The sequence below is a fragment of the Antedon mediterranea genome, chromosome 2 (genome assembly GCF_964355755.1).
Source record: "Antedon mediterranea chromosome 2, ecAntMedi1.1, whole genome shotgun sequence".
NCBI classification, from domain to species: Eukaryota; Metazoa; Echinodermata; class Crinoidea; order Comatulida; family Antedonidae; genus Antedon; species Antedon mediterranea.
In genome coordinates this window covers 15,328,855-15,353,378 of record NC_092671.1, presented here as the reverse complement: position 1 = coordinate 15,353,378, position 24,524 = coordinate 15,328,855, and the positions used below count along the sequence as shown (strand labels likewise).

Here is a 24,524-nt window from a genome sequence, read left to right as displayed (position 1 = left end):
AAACGTTTCATTGTTAAAGTAATAGTAAAACGTACGAGATGTGGAATTATTAAATGTGCGACATAAAACACAACTGAGAACATTTAATCAAATTACTAGCTTTTGACACATTGATGGCGTGGATAATGGGGTTCTTCGACAAAATTTAGGGAAACCGATTGAATAAGCTTAATGCACTTTTTATTTTTTTTTTTGGTGTAAAATGGTTCAATAGATATCTCGGAACCTCTTCAATATGAAAACTACAATACAATTACATCACGACGTGTTAAATAGAGTAAAAATTAGTTTGTGTAATTGTCGCCCTAATTAGAGGGGTTGGGTTGCATTTATTCAATTTATTCGAATAAATACGGTACTATTTTTTTCACATTCAAATCTTTGTATTATACAAGTATATACTGATTTAATATAAATGATATTAAGTTAAAAACATATACAAAACAATATTATTATAAAAAGAGTGTAATTATTGTAGATTATGAGTTTCAAATAAGTGTGAATATAAAATAGCCTAAGTAAAATCTTCACCATTAATTCTTTCAAGTCTTGATACAACTCTTATTTCTTACTGAATGATGTGGTTTTTGCAACTCTGGTTCTTTTTTTTTGTCCTGGTTTTTTAGCACATTGTGGTGTTGCAGGAATAATTAATTTCCCGTCTTTAGATGTTGTTGTTTTTGCAACTGTTTTGTTCAGTGATATTTTCAAAAATCGTAAAACATATTTGTTTTTTTCATCTTCAGATTTCCCTATCCAAACCGAATTTGGCACTGTATATTTCTTTAATCTAGGGATAACGTAAAAATTGCCTTGTCCGTGAATTGCACGCCGGGCGTCTGCATATTGTAATTTCGCAATTTTGTGTAGAATTTGTACTAAATCTGGAAGCCTTTGTGGTTTCCAGTTAATGGATAGTTTTAGAATGTGATTTATGCTTTCGCAGTTGTTGTTTGTCCAACGGTCCGGAATCACTCGGTCGGTAATATTGGGTCTGAAAACCTTTTCTTTTAAGGTTGGGCACAGTTTATCTCTAAAATAATTTCCAAATAGTGGAACTTGTTTTTGGAAATCTATTTCCAATTGTAGTGAACGTTTGTCAAATTGTGAAATGTTTGTACTCCCAAGTAATCCGGACGGCGAAAAGATTTTGTTTAGTATTATTTGTCGGTACTTATTATTTGCTCCTTGCTTTTCAAGCAAGTAACGAGATGCATTTTGCTTGATATGCCTTGTGCACAATATGTGTCGCGAATTGGGGAAAGAAAAGTTTAAAGCTTTCAAAATTGCCTTTTCTTCGTCGGAACCTATGACCATATTACAACTCATACCAACTTCGGAATTGTTTATGTCACTGTCAAGCTGACAACGCAAATGTGTAAAGAAATCAAGATACGTGCTGTACCGACCATCCCAGTGTAATAGCATCGGGCCGACAAAAATGGGATGATCATTTGCTTCTTTTTTAAGCAATAGAGTGTTTTTAAAAACAGTAACCGTTAAATAGCAAGCCCCCAAGTTAAAAGTCCTATCGATCCCTAGTATACTTTGAGAAATATTGCCACAACAAAACCTTCGTAAGTCATTAATTTGATTGTTTGTGTACAGAATTACACAAGGAGGCTGATTAGGTACAGCAAAGACTTTTTTTACAAATTCATGTTTTGTTAATTCGGTTATTAAATTTTGTATATCATCGGCAACATTAGACCTACTACCTGTGGTGAGTTTTTTTGATCGGTTATATTTCAAATTTCTCAGTTGTTTCATATCTCTGGGTGCGCTTTCGGGGTTAGAAAAAACCATATCTGCGTAAGTATCCCTGGGTTTGGAATGGACAAGTCTACATTCAGCATCACGTAGAACTTTCGGATGAGTACGTACGTATTCTGTGTGTGTATGTCTGTCATTACCATGTGACGAAATGGTAAAAGGAAAATTGCCAATGTATTCAACTACTGCTTTAGGCCTATTGAAGTTGTTCATTTTTTCGTTTTCGTTTTCTATCCACGACACTCGTTTTTTGTACCCTTTGTCTCGTTTTAATTTACAATAACACCTATGCAAAGTTATAATATTAGTCGGTTGTGGTACGAGCGGGACCCAAGTACCGTTTTTTTTAATGCAAAATCTATCACACTTAAAGACAATGGTGATAAGCCTTCCAGCTACTCTTGTGAACTGTGTCTTCGGAGTACTACTACTTGACGAGTCCCATACACCACAATCATCAGGAAAGAAGCTACGACCACCTCCAAAACGTTGTTGTACATTGCCTTCATTGTTGACAACAAATAACATATTTTCTTTAACACCCTGCGGAATGTCTGGGAATGTTGCATTTTCTGATGTTTTCATGAGGATTTGGTATAGTTCAGACACCTGAACAAATTTTTTGTTTAACAACCGCTTTGTGAACCTTTTGCACGACATTCGGTCACCTAAAACGAAGCATATTGAAAATTTCAAAATATTTAATAACAGTAATAGGCATGTTTCCTTTTTTGCGGGCACTGTTTATAAACTTTATTTCAATAGTTACTTTTGAGCAAATGTATGATGCATGCATTTTCTATTTTATATGTAATATTTTCACAATAGAATATTAGTATATTAGTAACATGTAATTGTACCTTAAGAACACGCTAAAACGTAGTCGATACATCTAAAGATAGTTTTATTTGGAAAATAAAAGATATCAGCCGTCACAATTTCCCACAAAAATAAACAGAATTATTTTAATTTTAATTGCATATTGGAAATGATAATGAATTTTGTTTTCGAATATTGTGTCACACAAAGATAATGTAGATTTTATTAATATAGTGTTTCAATTAGGTTGTGTAAATTAAATAACGAACCTTGCTTTTCCAGATCAGAACTAAATGAATTGTTTATGTGACTGTATCGTGTTTCGGAATTACTTAGAGCAACTTCAGACTCGGACGAAGAAAATATAATTGGTGAATTATCGCCGACGTCTTCAATCTTGACAAATGCAGTGTGTCCCCTCTGTTTTTTTCCTTTTTAAAAATATATAAATATTTGTCAAACCATAAAGCAATACATAACTTACAAATGTATTCCCCTATATTTTCATGCTATTGCTGGGAGCTTTTCTTTTGCTTTTTAACGGTAAATAACATACAGTACATGATAAACAATCAGACATTGAATCGTGTTCTATATCATGATACATTTTATCCGCATTTTATGCAGGTTGACCGCAGTACTATTGCAAATAACAGTACTTACAATGATAGGTGTATTTTAAACACTACCCTCTTATTAATAATGACACGATTTACTGTATTTGGTGATTTGAGTTTTCTATTTGAATAATGAAACTCGAATCTTGTTATTGAAATATCATAAATTTAAGAAACTCAAATATCTGAGTTTTTTAGATCTAGGAAACTTAGATATATTTAAAACTTGTGTTTTCTAACACAGATCTTGTAATGCGAAGATCAAAACGAACAAAACACTTACTTTCATGTTGCATAGTTTTTGTGGTTTTCGAGTCGGGCGTTGTCATCGACGTGCTTTTTTCCTTTATGATTTCGCTGTGGGGGTTACAAATTGGGGATTGGAAAATCACACTATCGCCGGAAGGCCTTCCTGTTATAGGCGTATGCAATACATCATTACGATTAGGTAGTAACTTTTCATTGGTGTCTGTATGATCACTGCTGTCGTTGTTGGAGTCAGAAAATTGATGTGATAATGAAATCAAATCAAAATCTATATCGGAAGATTGGCTAAAAAAAGAGGTAGCTGGAATGCCCTTAAAATTAGCCATCGTGGCATTTGTGTCTGTCTTTTTGCTGTTGTCGCTGTTTGGTGTGGAGCGTGGAGATATGGAAATCATATCACGTTTATGGAAAGGTTGTCTATCAACAGAAGTGGAGGGAACGTCTGTAGGATCAACCTGTGGTGTTGAGTCAACGGAATCAGATGATATGGTTGCGATTCGTTGCTTCTTCTTCGGTCGCCTTGTTTTCTTTTTCCGCACTATAAAATGTAGATTCATATCGATAAGTAAAAACACACAATGTTATATGATCTAGATACATTCAGATATCTCAGTTTCCTATAGACACCTACACTTATTGAATAAAACATTACTTTGTTAAAAAAAAAAACAACAGATCAAAACACTACCTCCTGCATGATTCGTTACTTTCGTGGTTTTTAAGTCGGGCGTTGTCATCGACATGGGTACGTTGTCGCTATTTGGTGTGAACAGTGGAGATATGGAAATCATATCCCGTTTATGGAAAGGTTGTGTATCAACAGAAGTGGAGGGAAAGTCTGTAGGATCAACTTCAGACTCGGACGAAGAAAATATAAATGGTGAATTATCGCCGACATCTTCAATCTTGAAAAATACAGTGTGTCGCCTCTGGTGTTTTCCTTTTTGAAAATATATAAAATATTTGTCAAACCATAATGCAATGCATAACTATACATGTATTCCCCTATATTTTCAGGCTATTGCTGGGAGCTTTTCCTTTGCTTTTTAAAGGTAAATAACATACATGATAAACAATCAGACATTGAATCGTGTTCTATATCATGATATACATTTTAGCCGCATTTTATGCAGGTTGACCGCAGTACTATTTTTGGCAAATAACAATGAGTACTTACAATGATAGGTGTATTTTAAACACTACCCTCTTATTAACAATGACACGACTTACTGTATTATGTGATTTGATTTTTATATTTGAAGCTTGAAACTCGGATCTTGTTATTTAAATTTCATAAATATAGGAAACTCAAATATCTGAGTTTTTTAGATCTAGAAAACTTAGATATATCTAAAATTTGTGTTTTCTAACACAGATCTATTCTTGTAATGCGAAGATCAAAACGAACAAAACACTTACCTTCATGTTGCATAGTTTTTGTGGTTTTCAAGTCGGGCGTTGTCATCGACGTGCTTCTTTCCTTTATGATTTCGCTGTGGGGGTTACAAATTGGGGATTGGAAAATCACACTATCAGAAGGCTTTCCTGTTATAGGCATATGCAATACATCATTACGATTAGGTAGTAACTTTTCATTGGTGTCTGCATGATCACTGCTGTCGTTGTTGGGGTCAGAAAATTGATGATCAAAATCTATATTGGAAGATTGGTTAAAAAAAGAGGTAGCTGGAATGCCCTCAAAATTAGCCATCGTGGCATTAGTGTCTGTCTTTTTGCCGTTGTCGCTGTTTGATGTGGAGAGTGGAGATATGGAAATCACATCACATTTATGGAAAGGTTGTCTATCAACAGAAGTGGAGAGAAAGTCTGAAGGATCAAGTGTTGAGTCAACGGAATCAGAAGATATGGTTACTGTGGTTGCGATTCGTTGCTTCTTCTTCGGTCGCCTTGTTTTCTTTTTCCGCACTATAAAAATGTAGATTCATATCGATAAGTACAAACACACAATTGTATTTGATGTAGATACAATCAGATATCTCAGTTTTCTATAGACACCTACACTTATTAAATAAAACATGTCTTTGTTAAAAAAAAAAAAAACAGAACAAAACACTACCTCCTGCATGTTGCGTAGCTGTTGTAGTTTTCAAGTCGGGCGTTGTCATCGACAAGGGTACGTTGTCGCTGTTTGGTGTGGAGATTGGAGATATGGAAAACATATCCCGTTTATGGAAAGGTTGTGTATCAACAGAAGTGGAGGGAAAGTCTGTAGGATCAACCTGTGGTGTTGAGTCAACGGAATCAGACGATATGGTTGCTATGGTTGCGATTCGTTGCTTCTTCTTCGGTCGCCTTGTTTTCTTTTTTCGTACTATAAAAATGTAGATTCATATCGATAAGTACAAACACACAATGTTATTTGATCTAGATACAATCAGATATCTCAGTTTCCTATAGACACCTACACTTATTGAATAAAACATTTATTTTTTACAAAAAAAAAAACAGAACAAAACACTACCTCCTGCATGTTGCGTATCTTTTGTGGTTTTCAAGTCGGGCGTTGTCATCGACATGGGTACGTTGTCGCTGTTGGGTGTGGACAGTGGAGATATGGAAATCATATCCCGTTTATGGAAAGGTTGTCTATCAACAGAATTGGAGGGAAAGTCTGTAGGATCAACTTCAGACTCGGACGAAGAAAATATAATTGGTGAATTATCACCGACATCTTCAATCTTGAAAAATACAGTGTGTCGCCTCTGCTGTTTTCCTTTTTGAAAATATATAAAATATTTGTCAAACCATAATGCAATACATAACTACAAATGTATTCCCCTATATTTTCAGGCTATTGCTGGGAGCTTTTCTTTTGCCTTTTAAAGGTAAATAACATACATGATAAACAATCAGACATTGAACAGTGTTCTATATCATGTTATACATTTTAGGCGCATTTTATGCAGGTTGACCGCAGTACTATATTGCAAATAACAGTACTTACAATGATAGGTGTATTTTAAACACTACCCTCTTATTAATAATGACACGATTTACTGTATTATGTGATTTGATTTTTATATTTGAAGATTGAAACTCGGATCTTGTTATTTAAATTTCATAATTCTAGGAAACTCAAATATCTGAGTTTTTTAGATCTAGAAAACTTAGATATATCTAAAATTTGTGTTTTCTAACACAGATCTTGTAATGCGAAGATCAAAACGAACAAAACACTTACCTTCATGTTGCATAGTTTTTATGGTGCTTTTTTCCTTTATGATTTCGCTGTGGGGGTTACAAATTGGGGATTGGAAAATCACACTATCGGAAGGCTTTCCTGTTATAGGCATATGCAATACATCATTATGATTAGGTAGTAACTTTTCATTGGTGTCTGCATGATCATTGCTGTTCTTGTTGGGGTCAGAAAATGGGTGTGATAATGAAATCAGATCAGAATCTATATTGGAAGATTGGTTAAAAAAAGAGGTAGCTGGATAGCCCTCTAAATTAGCCATCGTGGCATTTGTGTCTGTCTTTTTGCCGTTGTCGCTGTTTGATGTGGAGAGTGGAGATATGGAAATCATATCACGTTTATGGAAAGGTTGTCTATCAACAGAAGTGGAGGGAAAGTCTGTAGGATCAAGTGTTGAGTCAACGGAATCAGATGATATGGTTACTGTGGTTGCGATTCGTTGCTTCTTCTTCGGTCGCCTTGTTTTCTTTTTTCGCACTATAAAAATGTAGATTCATATCGATAAGTACAAACACACAATTGTATTTGATGTAGATACAATCAGATATCTCAGTTTTCTATAGACGCCTACACTTATTAAATAAAACATGTCTTTGTTAAAAAAAAAATAACAGAACAAAACACTACCTCTTGCATGTTGCGTATCTGTTGTGGTTTTCAAGTCGGGCGTTGTCATCGACATGGGTACGTTGTCGCTGTTGGGCGTGGACAGTGGAGATAGGGAAATCATATCCCGTTTATGGAAAGGTTGTGTATCAACAGAAGTGGAGGGAAAGTCTGTAGGATCAACCTGTGGTGTTGAGTCAACGGAATCAGATGATATGGGTACTATAGTTGCGATTCGTTCTTTCATTTTCGGTCGCCTTTTCTTTTTTTGAACTATAAAAATTTAGATTTATCTCGGTCAATAATATAAACACACCTCTGAGATAACTTCGTTACAATAAAAAATAACAATGAACCAATCTATTGCGTACACTACGTACGGATAAGTTTTGTGTATTCTTATCCTAAAATTTTATTTTTTTTAAATTTGTACAAATAAATAAGAAACCATTTGTCTAAATTAGTAGAGTAGGCCTAATTTACCTTTCCTTTTGATTACTTTCTTGTGACCAATGTCGTCATACGAAGTAGATGACAAGCAAGATGACAATATTTCGGGTAAACACACTCTCTCATCTATTAAAGAACTGTCCAATAACGGGACAAAGTGGTTAGGAATCCACGTACCCTTTGAAGAAGGTAATAGTGTACTAGTCCACATAATAAAAATCGGATGTCTGTCAGCTGTTTCTTCGCAAGGATAAAAACTTCTATTCAATATGCGATGTGCATTGTCAGTAACGCCATTATAAGGAGGATACACAGAAATAATTTCTTGCCCTATAACACTAGACAACGCCTGTATCTGCCAAGCTGAAGAATAACCGCTTTCACGACTACAATCTGAACAAGCGAGATTGTAATCAGGACTGGTTAAAGCAATTTTTGAATGTTTGTGCAGTTCCTTGTAGAATGTTTCTTTTTCTACCATATCAACAAATGTTCTTACGCGAAGTTCAGTAGCAATGTTTTCATTGCCAGTCAAAGCAACAGCTACGGCATTAAACAAGCAGCTACCGTCACCAGCGACAGATACAGGGATTAAACGCCCACCTCCACATTTGTTCATTATACTTGTAGAAACAGCATCGATGACATACTGTTGAGATATCGTAAACGGGGGTTTACTAAAGCGATGATTACGTAGAAATAAACGTTCACTTTGCGCTATGTCAAGTATATTGTAATTGTTTTTGGTAGCTGAATCAATACGCTCTAATGAGGCCAAAAAATCAAAACTGCCATTAGGGCTACAGCATTCGGAACAAGTGAAATGCAAAGGAGAGTTACCTAAGCTATGCAAGTTTGCTTTAGTTAAGTTTTCGCACAATATGTGGAACCAGCGTAAGCAATAATCACAAAATATACTGTCATTGTTGCACGCAAACTTACAAACACCACAAAAGTATTTCCCCGTTTTTTTCTTGTCACAATCAAAACAAGTTAAACAAGGTCTAGTTTTTTTGTGCTGCCTTTTTTGTCTGTACATATTCTGAAAGTAAAATAAGAACAATTGGTTTGAAAGCAATTGTAAGGTCCTATCATTAGCAAGTACACATTATATTTATCAGATTATATTTACACTTTTGCAGCATTTACTATTTATAGAATAAAAATGTTATCTGCACTAAATAAGCCAGTCGGTAAATCTTTATGGAATTCATTTAAAAGCAATATGTTATATAACATTGAATGTGAAACATATAACAATAAAGAAAAAAGTATAGAAAAATGGGTAGCTTTAAGAAATAAGATTATGATAATATAATTTCTAATTTGATACGATTAACAGAAAAAGAATTACAGTGATACGGGTTACTGGTGGTACTGAGCTATTATTGTTTATTTTTATCATGTATATAAATATATTGTATAATCCGGGTTGTAAAATGAAAACAAACAAATGAAAATGTGTGAACTATTTTAAAACGGGATAGATGATAATGATGATCCTGTCAAGTGTATAACAAAATATAAGAAAATTAATGAAAAAAGGAGTAATACAGAATTCATATATGTAAAAATGTTACTTATGAACTGTAACGACATTTACAAGTTAAATAATACGATTTTATGTAATATGAGATAATATGAATGTGAATAAAAGTGGTGTTTGCGCCACAAAAGAGAAAAAGAAAAAAAACAAGTACACAAATCAAATTGCTTAACTTAGGCTTTATTGTTTTTCAATTCTTTATATCATTATTAGTCAAAATGATTAGTTTGATGATTTTTGGGTAAAAATTATACGCGAAAAATTGCGATTCGCACAAATAAATAACTTGAATACCGTTGTAGATATTTAAATTAAAGCATTCTTTATACACTGAATAATGATTAACTATTAAAAAATGAACTGTAAATAATTATGAATGACTTACCACTGTGTGCTCGTCAGAACCGAACGGTTAAGTAAAAATAGACTGAACTGTTGTACAACTGAACTGAACTGTACAAAAATAAAGATTTAGATGGATTTTCTCCAGTGAGAATTCAAGAATAAAGGTATGATGTGTTTTTTTATCGCTTTAAATAGTGGAAAGAAACTTCAGCAGAACCACGCTTTTTACATAGTTGCATGAAGGTCTTTTTTATTGGCTTATTTTCTGAAGCCTAACACCGTCAAAGTTCTAGACCAATCGCAATGCACATTTTGCCAAAGCTGCTCTCATATTTGGGACCATCTTTAAGAAATCGGAAACCAACAGGCTGCTTTGATAATAACCGCACACGGAACCGGTGCTATCGCCATATCAAACACTATTTTGACAAAACCGTCCGACTCCGATAAAATGCCAGTTATTCCACTGACATATTGCAAAATAGGTTACCGTCAAGAATAAACATGTAAGGAACTCCTTTGTATGATCTTGATAAAATTACTAAGGTTCTTCGAACACAGAGACCAGAGACTAAGAGATAGGTCGAAACGGGTGTCTCAAAAACAGAGACCAGAGACCCGAGACCCAGGGTCTCTGTTTTCGAGAAAATCTGGAAAACAGAGACCCCCACTAAAACGTCTAAATAATACGTTATATAGGGGGTCTCTGTTTTCCAGAAAAACTCGAAAACAGATACCCCCATTAAAACGTCTCAATATTAAGTCAATATTACGTTACATAGGGGGTCTCTGTTTTCCAGAAAAACTCGAAAACAGATACCCCCATTAAAACTTCTTAATATTAAGTCAATATTACGTTATATAGGGGGTCTCAGTTTTCGAGTTTTTCTAGAAAACAGAGACCTCCACTAAAACGTTTCAATATTAAGTCAATATTACGTTATATAGGGGTCTCTGTTTTCGAGAAAAACTCGAAAACAGAGACCCCCACTAAAACGTCTCAATATTAGGTCAATATTACGTTATATAGGGGGTCCCCACTAAAACGTCTCAAAATCACAGAATGACGTATCAGTAATAAACGGTAACTGATATGCCGATATCAAAGAACATGCCGCAACGATAAGAAGATTGATGAATTCTTGAACGCGTGTGAAGAGACTGTCATTTTGGAATACAAGGTCGACGTCCTAGAAGTTAAGTAAGATGTATAAATGCATGTTAGAAGCTAAAAAGCGGGAGATTATTTCAAAAACTGACACTAGTTTCGTAACCTTTATTAACAAGCATAAAAGATAATAACGTACAATGCAATAACAAAATGATATGAGGTCAGACTTTGAGGCAGACTGGAGGATGAAGACAAATATATTGTGTTGGGCGAACCTTTAAAAAGAAATGAATTAAAAAAATAAAAATAAATTGATAAATAAATAAACATAAATTCACGGTTTTTGCGATAAAAGTTGGGTTTTAATAATTTATGACCAAGCTCGTTGGTGGGTATTTGCAACACTCTCAATAAACAGGGATTATATTAGGGGGTCTCGGGAAATCTCAAAAAAAGAGACCCCCAATATAATGAGACGTTTTAGTGGGGGTCTCTGTTTTCGAGTTTTTCTCCATTAGTATTTGTTTTATTATAAGGTTGTTGACATTATAATGTGTCTATTGTATATTTTAATGGTATTATACATATGCCTACATCATTATAATATAGCTCATCCCCACCCTCCTACCTCCTCCATTAGGCCTATTCCCTGCCCCACCGTTCGATAGAGATTAAATATAAATATATGAAAATTCACTAAAATTAGTTGTGAAATTAGGTTCTTTTTTCGTAAAAAAATTAGATTTATGAATAACTTATACAAATTCTCAAGTGTCAACAATAAATCGTCTGTGTTTTTAAACAGTGAATAGTAGCCGATAAATTCACGTGCATCCTTCACAATAACAATACAAAATATAACAATATACATACAGAAAATTATAAAGGCAAAAAACAACTAACAACCCCTAAAATATCCTCTACCCTCCGCAACACCCCAACCAATTTTAATCGATACATAGGGACATAGGGTAGATCATTACTGTACAAAAATGAATAAAGAAATATAGTGAAATTGTATTAAATAAAATCAACAGAAAACACAGCTTATTAATAATACAAACGATTTGTTTTGTAATTCAATTCTCCATTCATCTATCATTATAGAGTTAAGTTTCTTAAAATTTTAGACATTTAAAAGGAGAGAGGAGAAAATATATTTGGATTCACAATTACACTTCCATCTTTAGTATTTCATACAAAGAGCGTTATGGATCTCAGTTAATTGGAGACCAACCAGAGGTGCTTTTTTTAAGGTATAACGCGCCATTTGGAGCTTGATACGCTTTAGCTTATCTTTATCTATTCTATACTTAAAGAGCACCAAATAAATGAACAACCATAGTTGATAGAACTATCGATCTCCACAGAGTATCTCCATAATATACTAGTTCAAGTTACTGATACCGTATCTATAAGAAACTGAAATACACAGCATGCTTTATACGTGTGTGATTGCATTTGATTGTGGGAATAGACATTTCTCAAATGTTGTGGTCTTCATGACGTGCTCTTTTGAAACATCATATTCATACTGGTTCAATAATTTTGTTAACGCTAGTTTTTGCAGGTTATTTATCCTTTTGATACGATAGATCACGACATCCTGATCAGTCGTATGCAGAAGGAATTTGGCATTACTGGCTTTTCTTTAAATTGGGTAGATAGAATATTGATGGATCCATTCTTCTTCCTTGGTAGTTTTAATATTTGTCTCAGTCGAGCCTTGTATTTCAGGACCTGGTACCCAAGCTATAGTTTTCCAGAGGTTCTCCCATGTTGAAAATCTCAGACTGACTTATTTTCATTACTATCTATGGGTGCTGCCTCATCGATAGTTAGTGTCATCAACTACAGAAACGCTGGCCCTTAATTATAGCATCTAAAAAAGGGTGTAATTCGCTCTCGCATACTTTTTGTGTTGTAGTTTGTAACATATTTCATGCCTTCTAAGTTCATCTAACCAATATTCGGATTGGATGGTGCGAGGTATTGCATCATCCCAGCCAAGTTCTTGACGGCATCAATTCTGTAAAATAAGTTAGTAAATTAATTCGATGAGTTGCATAGGCCTGTCAGTTATGGCCTTAAGACAGATTTCCGAGGAACTACGTAGAATTGTTTGCCGTGATTAATTACAATTTTTGTATGAAACGTATATACAGGTTCGAATCCCGCCAGAGACATTTTTTCATACAACTAAAAAATACGGAACTTTCGCCAATGACGCGTTTATGAGATCATGTTCCGATGAGCACTGTAATTTGACAGTATTTATTTATATATAATTTACACAGTGCTTCGCAATACAATTGTATAAATATAAAAACACAACAGGCATAGAAATAAATTCCAAACCGCCCGGTGATACACTGAAAATTATTTAATTAATTTTTGAAATGATAAAGATGAGGAAATCTGTGAGAATGAGAAAAAGTCGACCCAACCGAGACTCGAACTCGGACCGTCTGCTTGATATGCAGTTGCCCTAACCATTAGACCATTTCATGGTATTGTTCTTTAACTCGATTGGATAACGACAATTTAACATTCTCGGCGTGGTACGGTTGGAACACAACTAGTCCTCAGTATATATATATATATATATATATATATATATATATATATATATATATATATATATATATATATATAATCATCAAAGTAAAAAAAAATGTATAATACAGCGCAACACATAATCCTTGATGTACATAAAATAAAGGTAACAACAATATCGCCAATGCATTTAATGTAAAAATATTATATCGTCATTCACCTCTGGAAAGTAACCTGGCATGGTTATGACGAATTTAATGAACATGCAATCGTAAAAGTTTGTAAACAAATCAACGTATAGTTAGAAATAAATACCCAAATAGATATTATGTTTTTCTCCTGTCATTTGTTTAAATCGGGCTATATACAAAATATTTGTACTGTGTATTTGACCTCCATTTTTAAATGTAGCAATATATCCGTTTTGCCCATTTTTATCCTAATACATTTTAAATAAAAATAAAAGTTTTAAAACACAGAATCGATTGAATTTATATTTATACTGGGTAACCTCTTCAGTCAAAGACTGGTCTCCCAGAGGACCCAGTTGGTGATCAGTGGCTGTAATGTACTAATACACCGGGGTAACCCCCTACTCGTCTCGTACTAGGTTCTTTAAAGTGCACACGAGCGAGATGTGTACACTGGACCTACGGTTTATAGTCCTTATCCGAGAAGACTCGTTCTAACCACCAGAACCACGGAGTGAGTGAGCCTCGAACCCCTGCCGATGTTATGGCTATAATAATAATAATAATAATAAGCTTTATTTAATCACGGATACTTAACTCAACTAAAAGTTGTTTTTCAGTAAGACCGTAATTACTGTTCCACTGTCGTAACCGCTCGGCCACTCACTCCCTACGAATGTCTACTAATGTTGATTTGCGAAATTATTGGTTTAGGTTCCCGACCAAATCAACATTAAACTCAGATTTTCGCCCAGTTTCTAACCTTCATACGTTAGGTAAGATTATTCAGTATCTAACCATTTCCTGTCTACTTTATGAAACATATCAGTCGGTATAAATAATATAATAAATCTCATAGTACGGAAACTGCTCTATCGCGTTAAAAGTGATATATTATGTTGATGAAACATGATAAAGGGTGATATATTATGCTAGTTTTGGCAGTTTTTTTTTTATCCTTTTGATACGATAGATCACGACATCCTGATCAGTCGTATGCAGAATGAATTTGGCATTACTGGCTTTTCTTTATTAATTGGGTAGATAGAAATAAAATTACTTCAGCATTACATAAAAGGGATTTTTTTATTGGCGTCTTTCTTGATTTGTCAAAGTCAGTCAAATACCACAATACTTCTATCACAATTAATTGATTGGTTTAAAAGTTATTTATTATTTACCTCCGCCAAGGAGGTATCTCTAATCGATCGCGTGTGTCTGTTTATTTGATTGTCTGTCTGTTTGTTAGCAGAATTACTCAAAAAAGTTATTGCAAGAAATATGTGGCCAAGGACCACTCCATTACATTTGGAGGCAATCCGGACTACGGTCCCAATTTTTGACCACTTTTTAGTATTATTTTCAGACCTGCTAATTTACGATTTGCACCGAATAGAGGTGTTTTTCACAAACTGTTTTACATATAAACACAATATACACAAATAAACGTCGTAGAAGTGGTGTATTATTGTCATGCGGTAAGTACATTTGAAATCGCTGAAATTATACTATGTATTCGAGAACCATCCCTAGTTGTTAAAATTGTTATAAAATACTAAAAAATATTTTAGAAGTGATTATATCGAATTACAGTATTTAAAAATGCTTATATATTAAAATGCTTATATATTATGCGTGGTGCGTGTTAGTGTTAGGCTACTATTATGTAGTTTCTTTTATATTATATGTAGGAATACTTTAACTTTCCAACTTGTATCTTTAAAACCTTATTTCATGTTTTTTTCTATGATAATGTTTTATTTTTCAAAGGGTCTTACGACTACAGACAATTCCTTGTCTCCGTAAGATTCATGTAACATATATATTAAATATCTAACATATTGTAGATTCTGTAAGTAAATGCACGGTGTTATCATTGAGTTTGTACGATATTGAGTTAAATTTTGTGCACACTTCCATTTCGTATGGTCTCTATCTCCTTGGCTTTGCGCGCGCGGTCTTGTTGGCTTTAGAAACACCTATCAATAGAGGGCGACATTTAAAAAATATACTGTAGAAATTTGTTTGGCGTGCGAGGTCAATATAGTAGCTGCATCAAATTTGTTTTCGGTATTTAGATATTGTTATTTTGTTTTCGGTTTGTTTTCGGTTGTTTATGGTTGTTTTCAGTTGTTTATGGTTGTTTTCGGTTGTTTTCGGTTGTTTTCGGTTGTTTTCGGTAATTAGACTGACCGGATGCACGAAACAGAGAGAAGAAGGTGACAAAATGAGCCCCAAAACTATAGATTTGTACATAATTGTAAGGGAAATAAACACAGGTGAGCATAATATAATCACCATCCTAATATGTTAGCTGAGCACAGACAGTATTAGTATTTGAAATAGTTTCAAACTAGTACTAGGCCTAGGCTAGGCCTAGTTAGGCCTAGGCCTAGCCTAGCTAGCTAGCTAGGCCTAGGCCTAGGCTAGGCCTTTTAGTTAGTAGGCCTAGGCCTAGCCTAGTAAGTACAGTAAAGTAGGCTATATAGCTGGCCATACCTAGCCTAGGCGAGGCATAGTAGTTAGTACAGTAGGCTTAGGCTTTAGTTTAGGCCAAGGCCTACTCTCACTCTAGCTAGTACTAGAGGGCCTAGTAGTAGTACTGTAGAACTACTAGGCCTAGTACTAACCTAGGAGGTATAGTGTAGTGTAGGCAGGCCCTACCTAGCTAGTAGTAGTTAGTAGACAATAAGGTTTATCGCAAATTGTGTGAGTGATCATCATGCATTGTGCAATGACGTTTCTCGTGAAATCAAGGTATTTGCGATAAACCTATATAGGGAGACCAGCAAATTTGGGGACAGGGGCTGTATTTGAAATGGAGTACTAGAATTACAAACTTGCTTACTTTATTATTTTCTTTCATTTTCATAGGTTGAGTATTGAGACTGAGAGGACTTCCAAGATGGTTTCACTTTTAGGTCGAAGATGTAGTCAAATGATAAAAGATTGTGTTTACAGTAATAAATGGTCAACTTTATATGCATCATTGAAAACCCAGAGAAACTGCAAATATATTCAAAGAAATTCTTACCATGTTTCGTGCAAGAAATCCAGCAGCAGCAGAAGACCAGACTTATCAGAGACTCTTCAAAGACCATTGACAACTAATGAAGCCGTTCTCTTGAGAGAGATAGAATTAAAGAATGATGTTGATTCTTTATTTGAACTTTTAAAAAGTAAACGATCATTGTTGACAACGGCCCACATTGGAGCTGCAATGATAAATTTGGTGAAGCAACAGAAGAGTGTTGATGATTCTAACGCAGTGATTGAAATAAGGAACTACATAAGATTCCACCCAGAATTTCATAGTCTCTGCATTTTGGCCGAAAATAAAGTATGGGATATGGATAATAATACCCTTGTGAATACACTCTATGGATTGTTGAAATTTGTACTGCATCATTCAAATTCTCTTGTTGCTGAGATGATAACTGAGGTGCACAGACGACTGAGTTCGTTTAATGTTAATGAACTTGCAAAATTTGCAGCATGCTCAGAAGATGCCCTTAATTTGAGTAGTGTGTTGCTCGGTAATGTTACAGATTGTTTCCACAAATTCATTGAAAAAGAATCAATGGATGTCCGTGATGTATCCACATTATTCCGCGCCACTGTTACATTGACATCATATGGATTTCGTCAGCAGATTTATAAACTCCTTTTAAAGATGTTAGAAGAAAATAAAGATACTGTTACTACAAACGATTTGCGGAAAATTCTGCAAGGTATTGCAATTAGGAAAGATAATCCAAGATTGTTAATACAGAAATGTATATCATTGCTAGAACCACATATCAAGTCCTTATCCATATGGGAACTTACAAGTATTTATCACAGTTTAGAAGGACATGAAGATGGTCTTCAATTAAGAACTGACATTACCAAATGTATTCAAAACTTTCTTCCTACTTTGAACAATCCTTCAAACCTTGTAAGAGTCATGTCTGTACTAGCACAGAACGCTTCGCCTGAATTGAAATTCACTCTTGAAGCGTTGGCAGACCAGGTTATCTCTGAAATACCACACAATCAACTTGGAGATCTCTGCAGTGCTCTACGAGTGATGGGCTTTCGAGTTCCTTGCCATCTTACCACTGAAATAGCTAGATCTTATCAAAGTTCAAGCAATTTTCAATATAAAAATCTACTAAAAATTGTTGAATTCTTTCACAGTACGCACCTTCCTCATAATAATTCATTTTTTGAATTTTTAGAAACAAAAGTTCTTGACTTTTACAAAAAAGCTTTCTCGCCAATACGTTTTCTTGGAATAACCTATCTTCTTTCTTTGCTACCAATTTCAAATCTTGAGCCAAAGATTATTGACAAATTAGAAAGAATGCTTCCACAATATAGTGTGGCCTCTATAAGTCAGTTGTTTTTATCTCTTAGTCGTATCAGTAAAAAACTTGATAAAGAATCCAATGAAAGAATTGGTCTTAACAGCCTCTTACAAAAATTAAACATGCAAGCAGTAGAGAAGATAATTGATGTTAAAAGTGTTGTTTATTTGAATAACATGATCAATCATATGTTAGAAGGAGAAACAAACAGTGCCTTGATATCAACTATCATGTCACAGTATACAAATTGTCTACATAAGCTGACTCCAAATTTGGCGGTAGAATGTGCAAGAAATGTGACCAGGACTCGATTCCTTCAAATTCCACTTCTGGAAGCTATTGCTGACATCACATCTCAAAACATGTCAAGAGTGACCCCAAGACAAGTTCTTTCGCTTCTTTCTCCATATTGCATCTTGAATTACAGGCCACAGAATACACCAGATTTCTTTCACATCTGTCTAAGAAGATTCATGCCATTTTTGGATCATCTGCCATCTGTAATGATTTTGGACATGGCATTCTTGTTGTCTTTAGTAGAGGAGTTTCCTGAGAAACTTTTACACAAACTTTTTAACCTGCAATTTCTTATCAAGCTTGAAGAAGAAGTGTATGGTGAGAATCACTTTATATTATTATCTGCTAACTAATTACTTTAGAACCAAGGGAACATTTTAAGTGTCCCCTTAATACAGGCCTTGTACTGTGTTTGTTTGGTAGCAGAGTTGATGAGATAAATACTTGATGTTTTTAAAGGAGAACAGTACATAGCTTTTAATTTATAATTAAATCTTTTATTATAAGTATACTTGTTATTTGTACTTGACATCTGAAACTGTTTTAACTAATGCTATTATTAGAATTATTTTATAAATGTTATTTTATCAAAATAATCAGCAAGCCCAAGGAGCAGGATGTATTGTCAACGTCTGATGCATTTAAACAGAGCTGTAGTTATAGAATGTAATCACCTACAAATTCCATGGTTCCATGAAGACTACTGTCTAGAAATCCTCAAAACAAGTGAGTATCAATGAAATATGCAGTACTTTTACTCTAGTCCCATGTCATGTCTGCATTTTAGAAACATTCTGGCGTGTTGTTGTGCAAGAGAGAAATTCTATTTATTGAATTTTTTTTAATTTAAATTTATTTATTTATACTGGGTAACCTCTTCAGTCAAAGACTGGTCTGCCAGATGGCCCAGCTATGATCAGTGGCTGTGTGTGTACTAGTGCACCGGGGTATCCCCATACTCATCTTGAAAGATGTACTGTAGGTTCACATGAACATGTGCACATGAGCTAGATGTGTACACTGGACCTAGTGTTTATAGTCCTTATCCAGGTAAGTGGATAATTATTAGATAGTTTCGAGATTCATTAGTTATTTGTTTCATTTCAGGAAAGTCTTATCTACCAGCTGTTTTGAAGTCTCTGCAGAGTTGCCTCAGTCAAATTCTAGGAGGCCCTCAATACTTCCGGTCATTTGTTCTCTCACCTTATTTTTATGACATTGGTAAGTGTTACACTGGAGGAATTATTATCAACATACCATCCTTCCTCATAGTCAGTACTCTCTTAAGTATTTAGCCCCCTCGTCGAGGAGCCTCCGCCCCACCCCCCAATTAAAGGCAAAACAGACCACCACCACCACAGACCTGATGTTTCCAAAGTATAAAATGCAATTTTTGAAGACCTGCAGTTCTAGTTTTAAACATTTTCTTAGCTCAACCATAAAGCTGGTCATATTTCGAAATACAATAAGTGCATTTTCCGGGACCTAACAGCTCTATTAGCTGCCCCCTGGCCCCCAGCCTAGTGATGCTCGCTTCGCTCGCATAGCCCCCTCGTCGGGGAATGTATTCCCTGCGTCGGGAAGATCGTGGCGCCACCACTGGACACAATGCAAGCAAATTGACCAATGACAAGCGGTCAAATCACTTACGTTGTGTTCCTAGTGGGAACAAGCTTTACAAATAAGTTACATGAACTTTGTCCTTTGAGAGTGGGAGAGGAGAAATTCACATGCTTTGTTTTTAATATAAGATGGAGAAATGGGGACTATTAATAATACATATTTATATATTTACCCCGCAAGTGCATTATGCTATTGAATATTTTTCTCCAATGATTAATGGTAAAGTTAATTGTGTTTGTTTTAATTACTTAGATTTTGAGTGTGTCCTTGATCGCGGTGGAAAGCCTTTACCATGTGCCGACTATGGGAGCGTGTTAAACAGGTCTGGTCAAGTGATTAGTACAATGTTATCAGATCTCATGCAGTGGGGAACACAAACTAAGCAGGTACCACAAGGTGCTCAGAGGTAAGTACACACATACAGAAACAGTAATATTTTTTTTTAAACTGTTCTAAAAAATAGATAAATGATACATATAAAATTACTGTAAAAAATTACAATTTTGTGGGTATCAGTGGCCGTATTCACCAATCTCACTTAGGCTAAGGGAAATACTTACCCTTAAAATTTAAGAATTCCCTTAACAAAGGGAAACACTTAAGGGGTATTCACAAATGAGTTAAGGAATTCACTTACCTAAGGAAAACACTTAATTTAAGGGTAAAACTTCAGGGTAAAAATAATCATAAATATTCATGAGTTTCCCCATTGTCCAATCACAGAGGATTTAATTCCCCTATGGTCCAATCACTTTCCTCTCTAATTTGCATATTTAAAAAACGAGTAAGGGGTTGGGGGACGGGGAGGATGGAGAGAAAAGTGTGTGGACGATGATCAATAAAAAGAAAATGGCAGTCAAAACAAAAACAAGTAAATGAAGAAAACCCTTAATATTTCTTGATTTAAGGGAAATTCTTAGGATTTAAGGGAAATATCTCACTTAGGTGTGATTGGTGAATACGGCCACAGGGCTGGATCTCAATGGAGATAAAAATAAAATTAGCAAAAAATTATCAAAACAGCCAGAAAAATTTGCGTAGCGAAAGCGGTTTAGTTCGCTGTTGTCCCCCAGGTCTAGCATGTGTGATGTATGTGTTATTGTTTATATTGTAAAATCCAGAATAGATTGAATTGAATTGAATACTAGCCCTTCATCAGTGCAAGTACAGCATATGTATACTTTATTTTGCATTATTGAAATCCAGCCACTGATACCCACAGCATTGTCATTTTTTTCAGTTATTTCGATTTCAAGTTAAAAAACATTTATTTATTCACTAATGGTATATTATTGTACAGTATAACATAGGTGTGTATTTAAATGAACATGGTAATGAACCATCATTTGGGGTCTTCTCTAGAAAAAATCAAGTTTCTTGTCTTGAGAAAGACCCCAGAAACAATTATAACTAAAAAAATAAATAAATAAAAAATAGATAAATGATATATAAATTGACATAAACATACATATAAACTAATAAAATTTACTACTTAAAATAATAATTAAAAAAAATTATAATTTATATATACTCTAGTTATATCTTTTTGTTTCAGAATTGCAATTGATTTTCTGTCAAAGTCTCAGTTCTGTCTTAACTCTCATCATACGTCTGGACTCGTTGCTGCTAAAAAGCGCCATCTTGAGGTAATGGGTTACAAGTATATACAAGTAAGTAGAAACAGGTATAAGTAGTGTTTATACTAGGATCAGTGGCGTAACGCAGATGCCTAAGGCCCCTGGTTTAGGAACTCCAAGTGGCCCTCCAATGCTGGAGGCCTTGGGCATTATTAGCCTTTTTGCGACATATTCTAATTTTCCTCTGGGTACTGCTCAGGGGCCCCCATAAGCTCTGGGGCCCCTGGGTTTAGGCAGTGAGTGCTTAAAGCCGTTACGCCACTGACTAGGATTTAATTTTTGACTCCTCAATGCTCCTGTCAGCACCCAAGTGGTATTGCCAAGAATACAGTATTCATTATTTTCTCAGAGAAAAGTGGATATCTTGTGTAGATTTGTTGTATAGGAATGGTGGTTGCTTCCAAGTTTTTTTGTGTCATATGACAGTAACACCAAGATATGACTCATTGCCAACAAAGCTTTGTCTACACTTTCAAACTCATTTGACAAAAAAAGTGTGATGTGCCCAAATATAGTAGTGATATGGAAATATATGATAGTTATATGACATCATGTCCATATATGGGCACATCACATTTTTTTGTCACATAAAGTTTGATGTTAAATCTTAATTGCCAATGTAGTTTCTGGATATATTATTATTTTACAATTCTATATTTATTTTAACTGCTTTTGTTTTTCAGATACCGTACTATGTTTGGGACAGACTTACTTTGTCTGAACACCACAATGAGTTAAGTTATATGCAGGATTTAATCTTTGATAACAATTTGACTTCAAGTGAAATAACACAAAAACACTCGCTTGTGAAAGATGACCAGAAAGGCAGCATTATTAGAAACAGTGAAGAACACACTATGGTCTTAAGATTCCTAAACCTTTTGGATAGAATTAATCGTTGATAATTAAAACAACACAGTATAGCTGCCCTTTATTAATACAATAGTCTTGTTGCTGGCAAGTAGCACAGTAGTACATTCTATATCCAAGTCTCCAGAAGTGTCCCAATGTTTTCAGTGATTTTCCTTCCAACTACTAAAAGTGCAATTTCTCCCAATTGTTTTGAATGCAAAGGAGGAAATCCATTCTTATAGTGCATACATTTTTTATACTCTCTTCTTGGCCTCTTTTGATTGACTAAAGGCATTTGCCACACTTTAAACATCTGGTATAGCGCCTGTTACAGTAGGTGTAGAATGATGCCAGTGGATGGCTAGTTGGGAAGATTGAAAAGTTTTTACTATTTATTGAACGGCTGATTTAACAATTAAGTGTGTTAATATAATAAATATCTGGTAATAACACTCTAATTCTTACTGGTTGCCAGTTTACAATAAATGCTTATGGAAAATGTTTTTTTATAGCCCCTCTATTTTTTGTTGTATTTTCTTTAAACTATACTACCATCTATGGTGTGGATAAGATTCTATAAATATCTATTTTGTTTTCACGCTGCTGCTCTAGCCTGCTACATCACAAGAGATGACTCATTTATAAGCTGAAAGCAAGCAGCAGTTATAGTACTAGACACTGACGTTTTTGCTAAAAAGGATTCTCGACTATAAAATATAGGTGCCAGCTGCTGGACCCAAAAAAAGAGTCTATGAGGGCTAACGGTTAAATGATTTTGGATTCTTGCCCTTTGATTGGTTGACGTGAATCAACAGATTGAACTGATATATAAACTGTAATTCGTTGTCAGATAATCATTGAATTATTATCAAAACAGTCCATTAAAGTTTTTGTTTGTAATAGGATACTTCACACATGGAAGTATCTAGGTGTGATAAAGTAACCCCCAGACTTGACCTTAGCAATAAAATAAACTAAAGTGACAGAAATTGAATCTGTGTTTCATATCAAAGTTATTCACTTCTGTAACAAAATTATTTATTCACGTATAAAAAGAGACAAGAAACGTTTAATTATAACCCAAAAAAACATTGCCAGACAATTTAAGTATTTTTTGCATTAAATTACATTTTTTCAGGTAAAATAACTATTATGTGACAATAAAATGACACACTCAAAAACAAATTTGAAATAAAAAATATTTTTCAGAGGGACAATATACCTTTAAAACTATTACGTCAATAAGCGAGAAGCGTTTTTTGTAAGAAATATTTCTTCTTTAAATATCCATTTCTACTGAAAAATTCTTGAAAATTTGATTATTGATAAGATTTCATTTAGACACGATTGATGAGAATAATAAATAAAGCCTGTTATATAATATTAGTATTACATTGTTTTTATTTTATAACAAAAAAGATAACTTTAAAGAGTATGAATTTTGTAAAATATATTTTAATAAATGGCTTAAAATATAAATCTAAAAGTTATCCATTTTTCTGACATACTATATTTTATTCACTGTTTTATTAATTGTTATTGTTTTCATTGAATTTAACAATGTTATACTGTACAAACATAATTACAGTAATTCACTATTTTAAATATCCCGTAAACAGTATCTCAAAGAATGTAGTTTCTTGTAAAGGTTTCTGGCGAATACTATGAATACACCGTGTGTAATAAAATAATCAGTTTGCCGCCCTCTAGTTCTTCAGGTTTTAGTTGGAACTTTCAATTTGACTCTTATCTGTTGTTGTTATGATAGCTCTGCATATATGCAGCGCGCGTCGTGGCAAACGAAGATATAACATTTATATTTTTTTGTTAATTTAAGCTTTATCAGCTTTATGATGTAACAATTGTCAATAATCACCATCAACATAATTTTATTTTTGTGTGGTATTTCACAATATATTATGTTTTGTTTTGTTATGGGCTGCTGCTGTTACTAGCAATAATTTATTTCACTTCTTGAAACTTGTTTCACATAATATAATTTTCATTTTTATCATCACATTTATAATACTTACTTTCGTGTGAAAACGGCGATACCAATTCTATTGGAATAAAAATATTATTTTAATACTAATTTAATTTATTCTTTATTTATTATTAATTTAAAGTTAGTAAAAACGTACGGTAACGAGTGCCATCTCGAAAAGTTGCGTTAAAACTTATAATAATTAATATCATACCAGGTATGAGTCTTTGATAAATGATGGAACTCAATCAATCAATCAATCTATCAAAGTAACATTTATT

The 24,524-nt window shown here is 34.1% G+C and overlaps 1 protein-coding gene across 1 annotated transcript; it reads left to right on the top strand.

The window, feature by feature from the left end:
- The first annotated feature begins 15,336 nt into the window (after nt 1–15,336).
- On the top strand, nt 15,337–23,489 carry LOC140040544 (FAST kinase domain-containing protein 1, mitochondrial-like). The gene is made up of 7 exons (XM_072086566.1): nt 15,337–15,780; nt 16,376–18,465; nt 18,748–18,873; nt 19,255–19,368; nt 20,023–20,176; nt 21,326–21,440; nt 22,091–23,489. Exons 2-7 carry the CDS (start codon nt 16,407–16,409, stop codon nt 22,307–22,309), a joined length of 2,787 nt encoding a protein of 928 aa, XP_071942667.1. The 5' UTR covers nt 15,337–15,780; nt 16,376–16,406; the 3' UTR covers nt 22,310–23,489.
- Nucleotides 23,490–24,524: the final 1,035 nt, after the last annotated feature.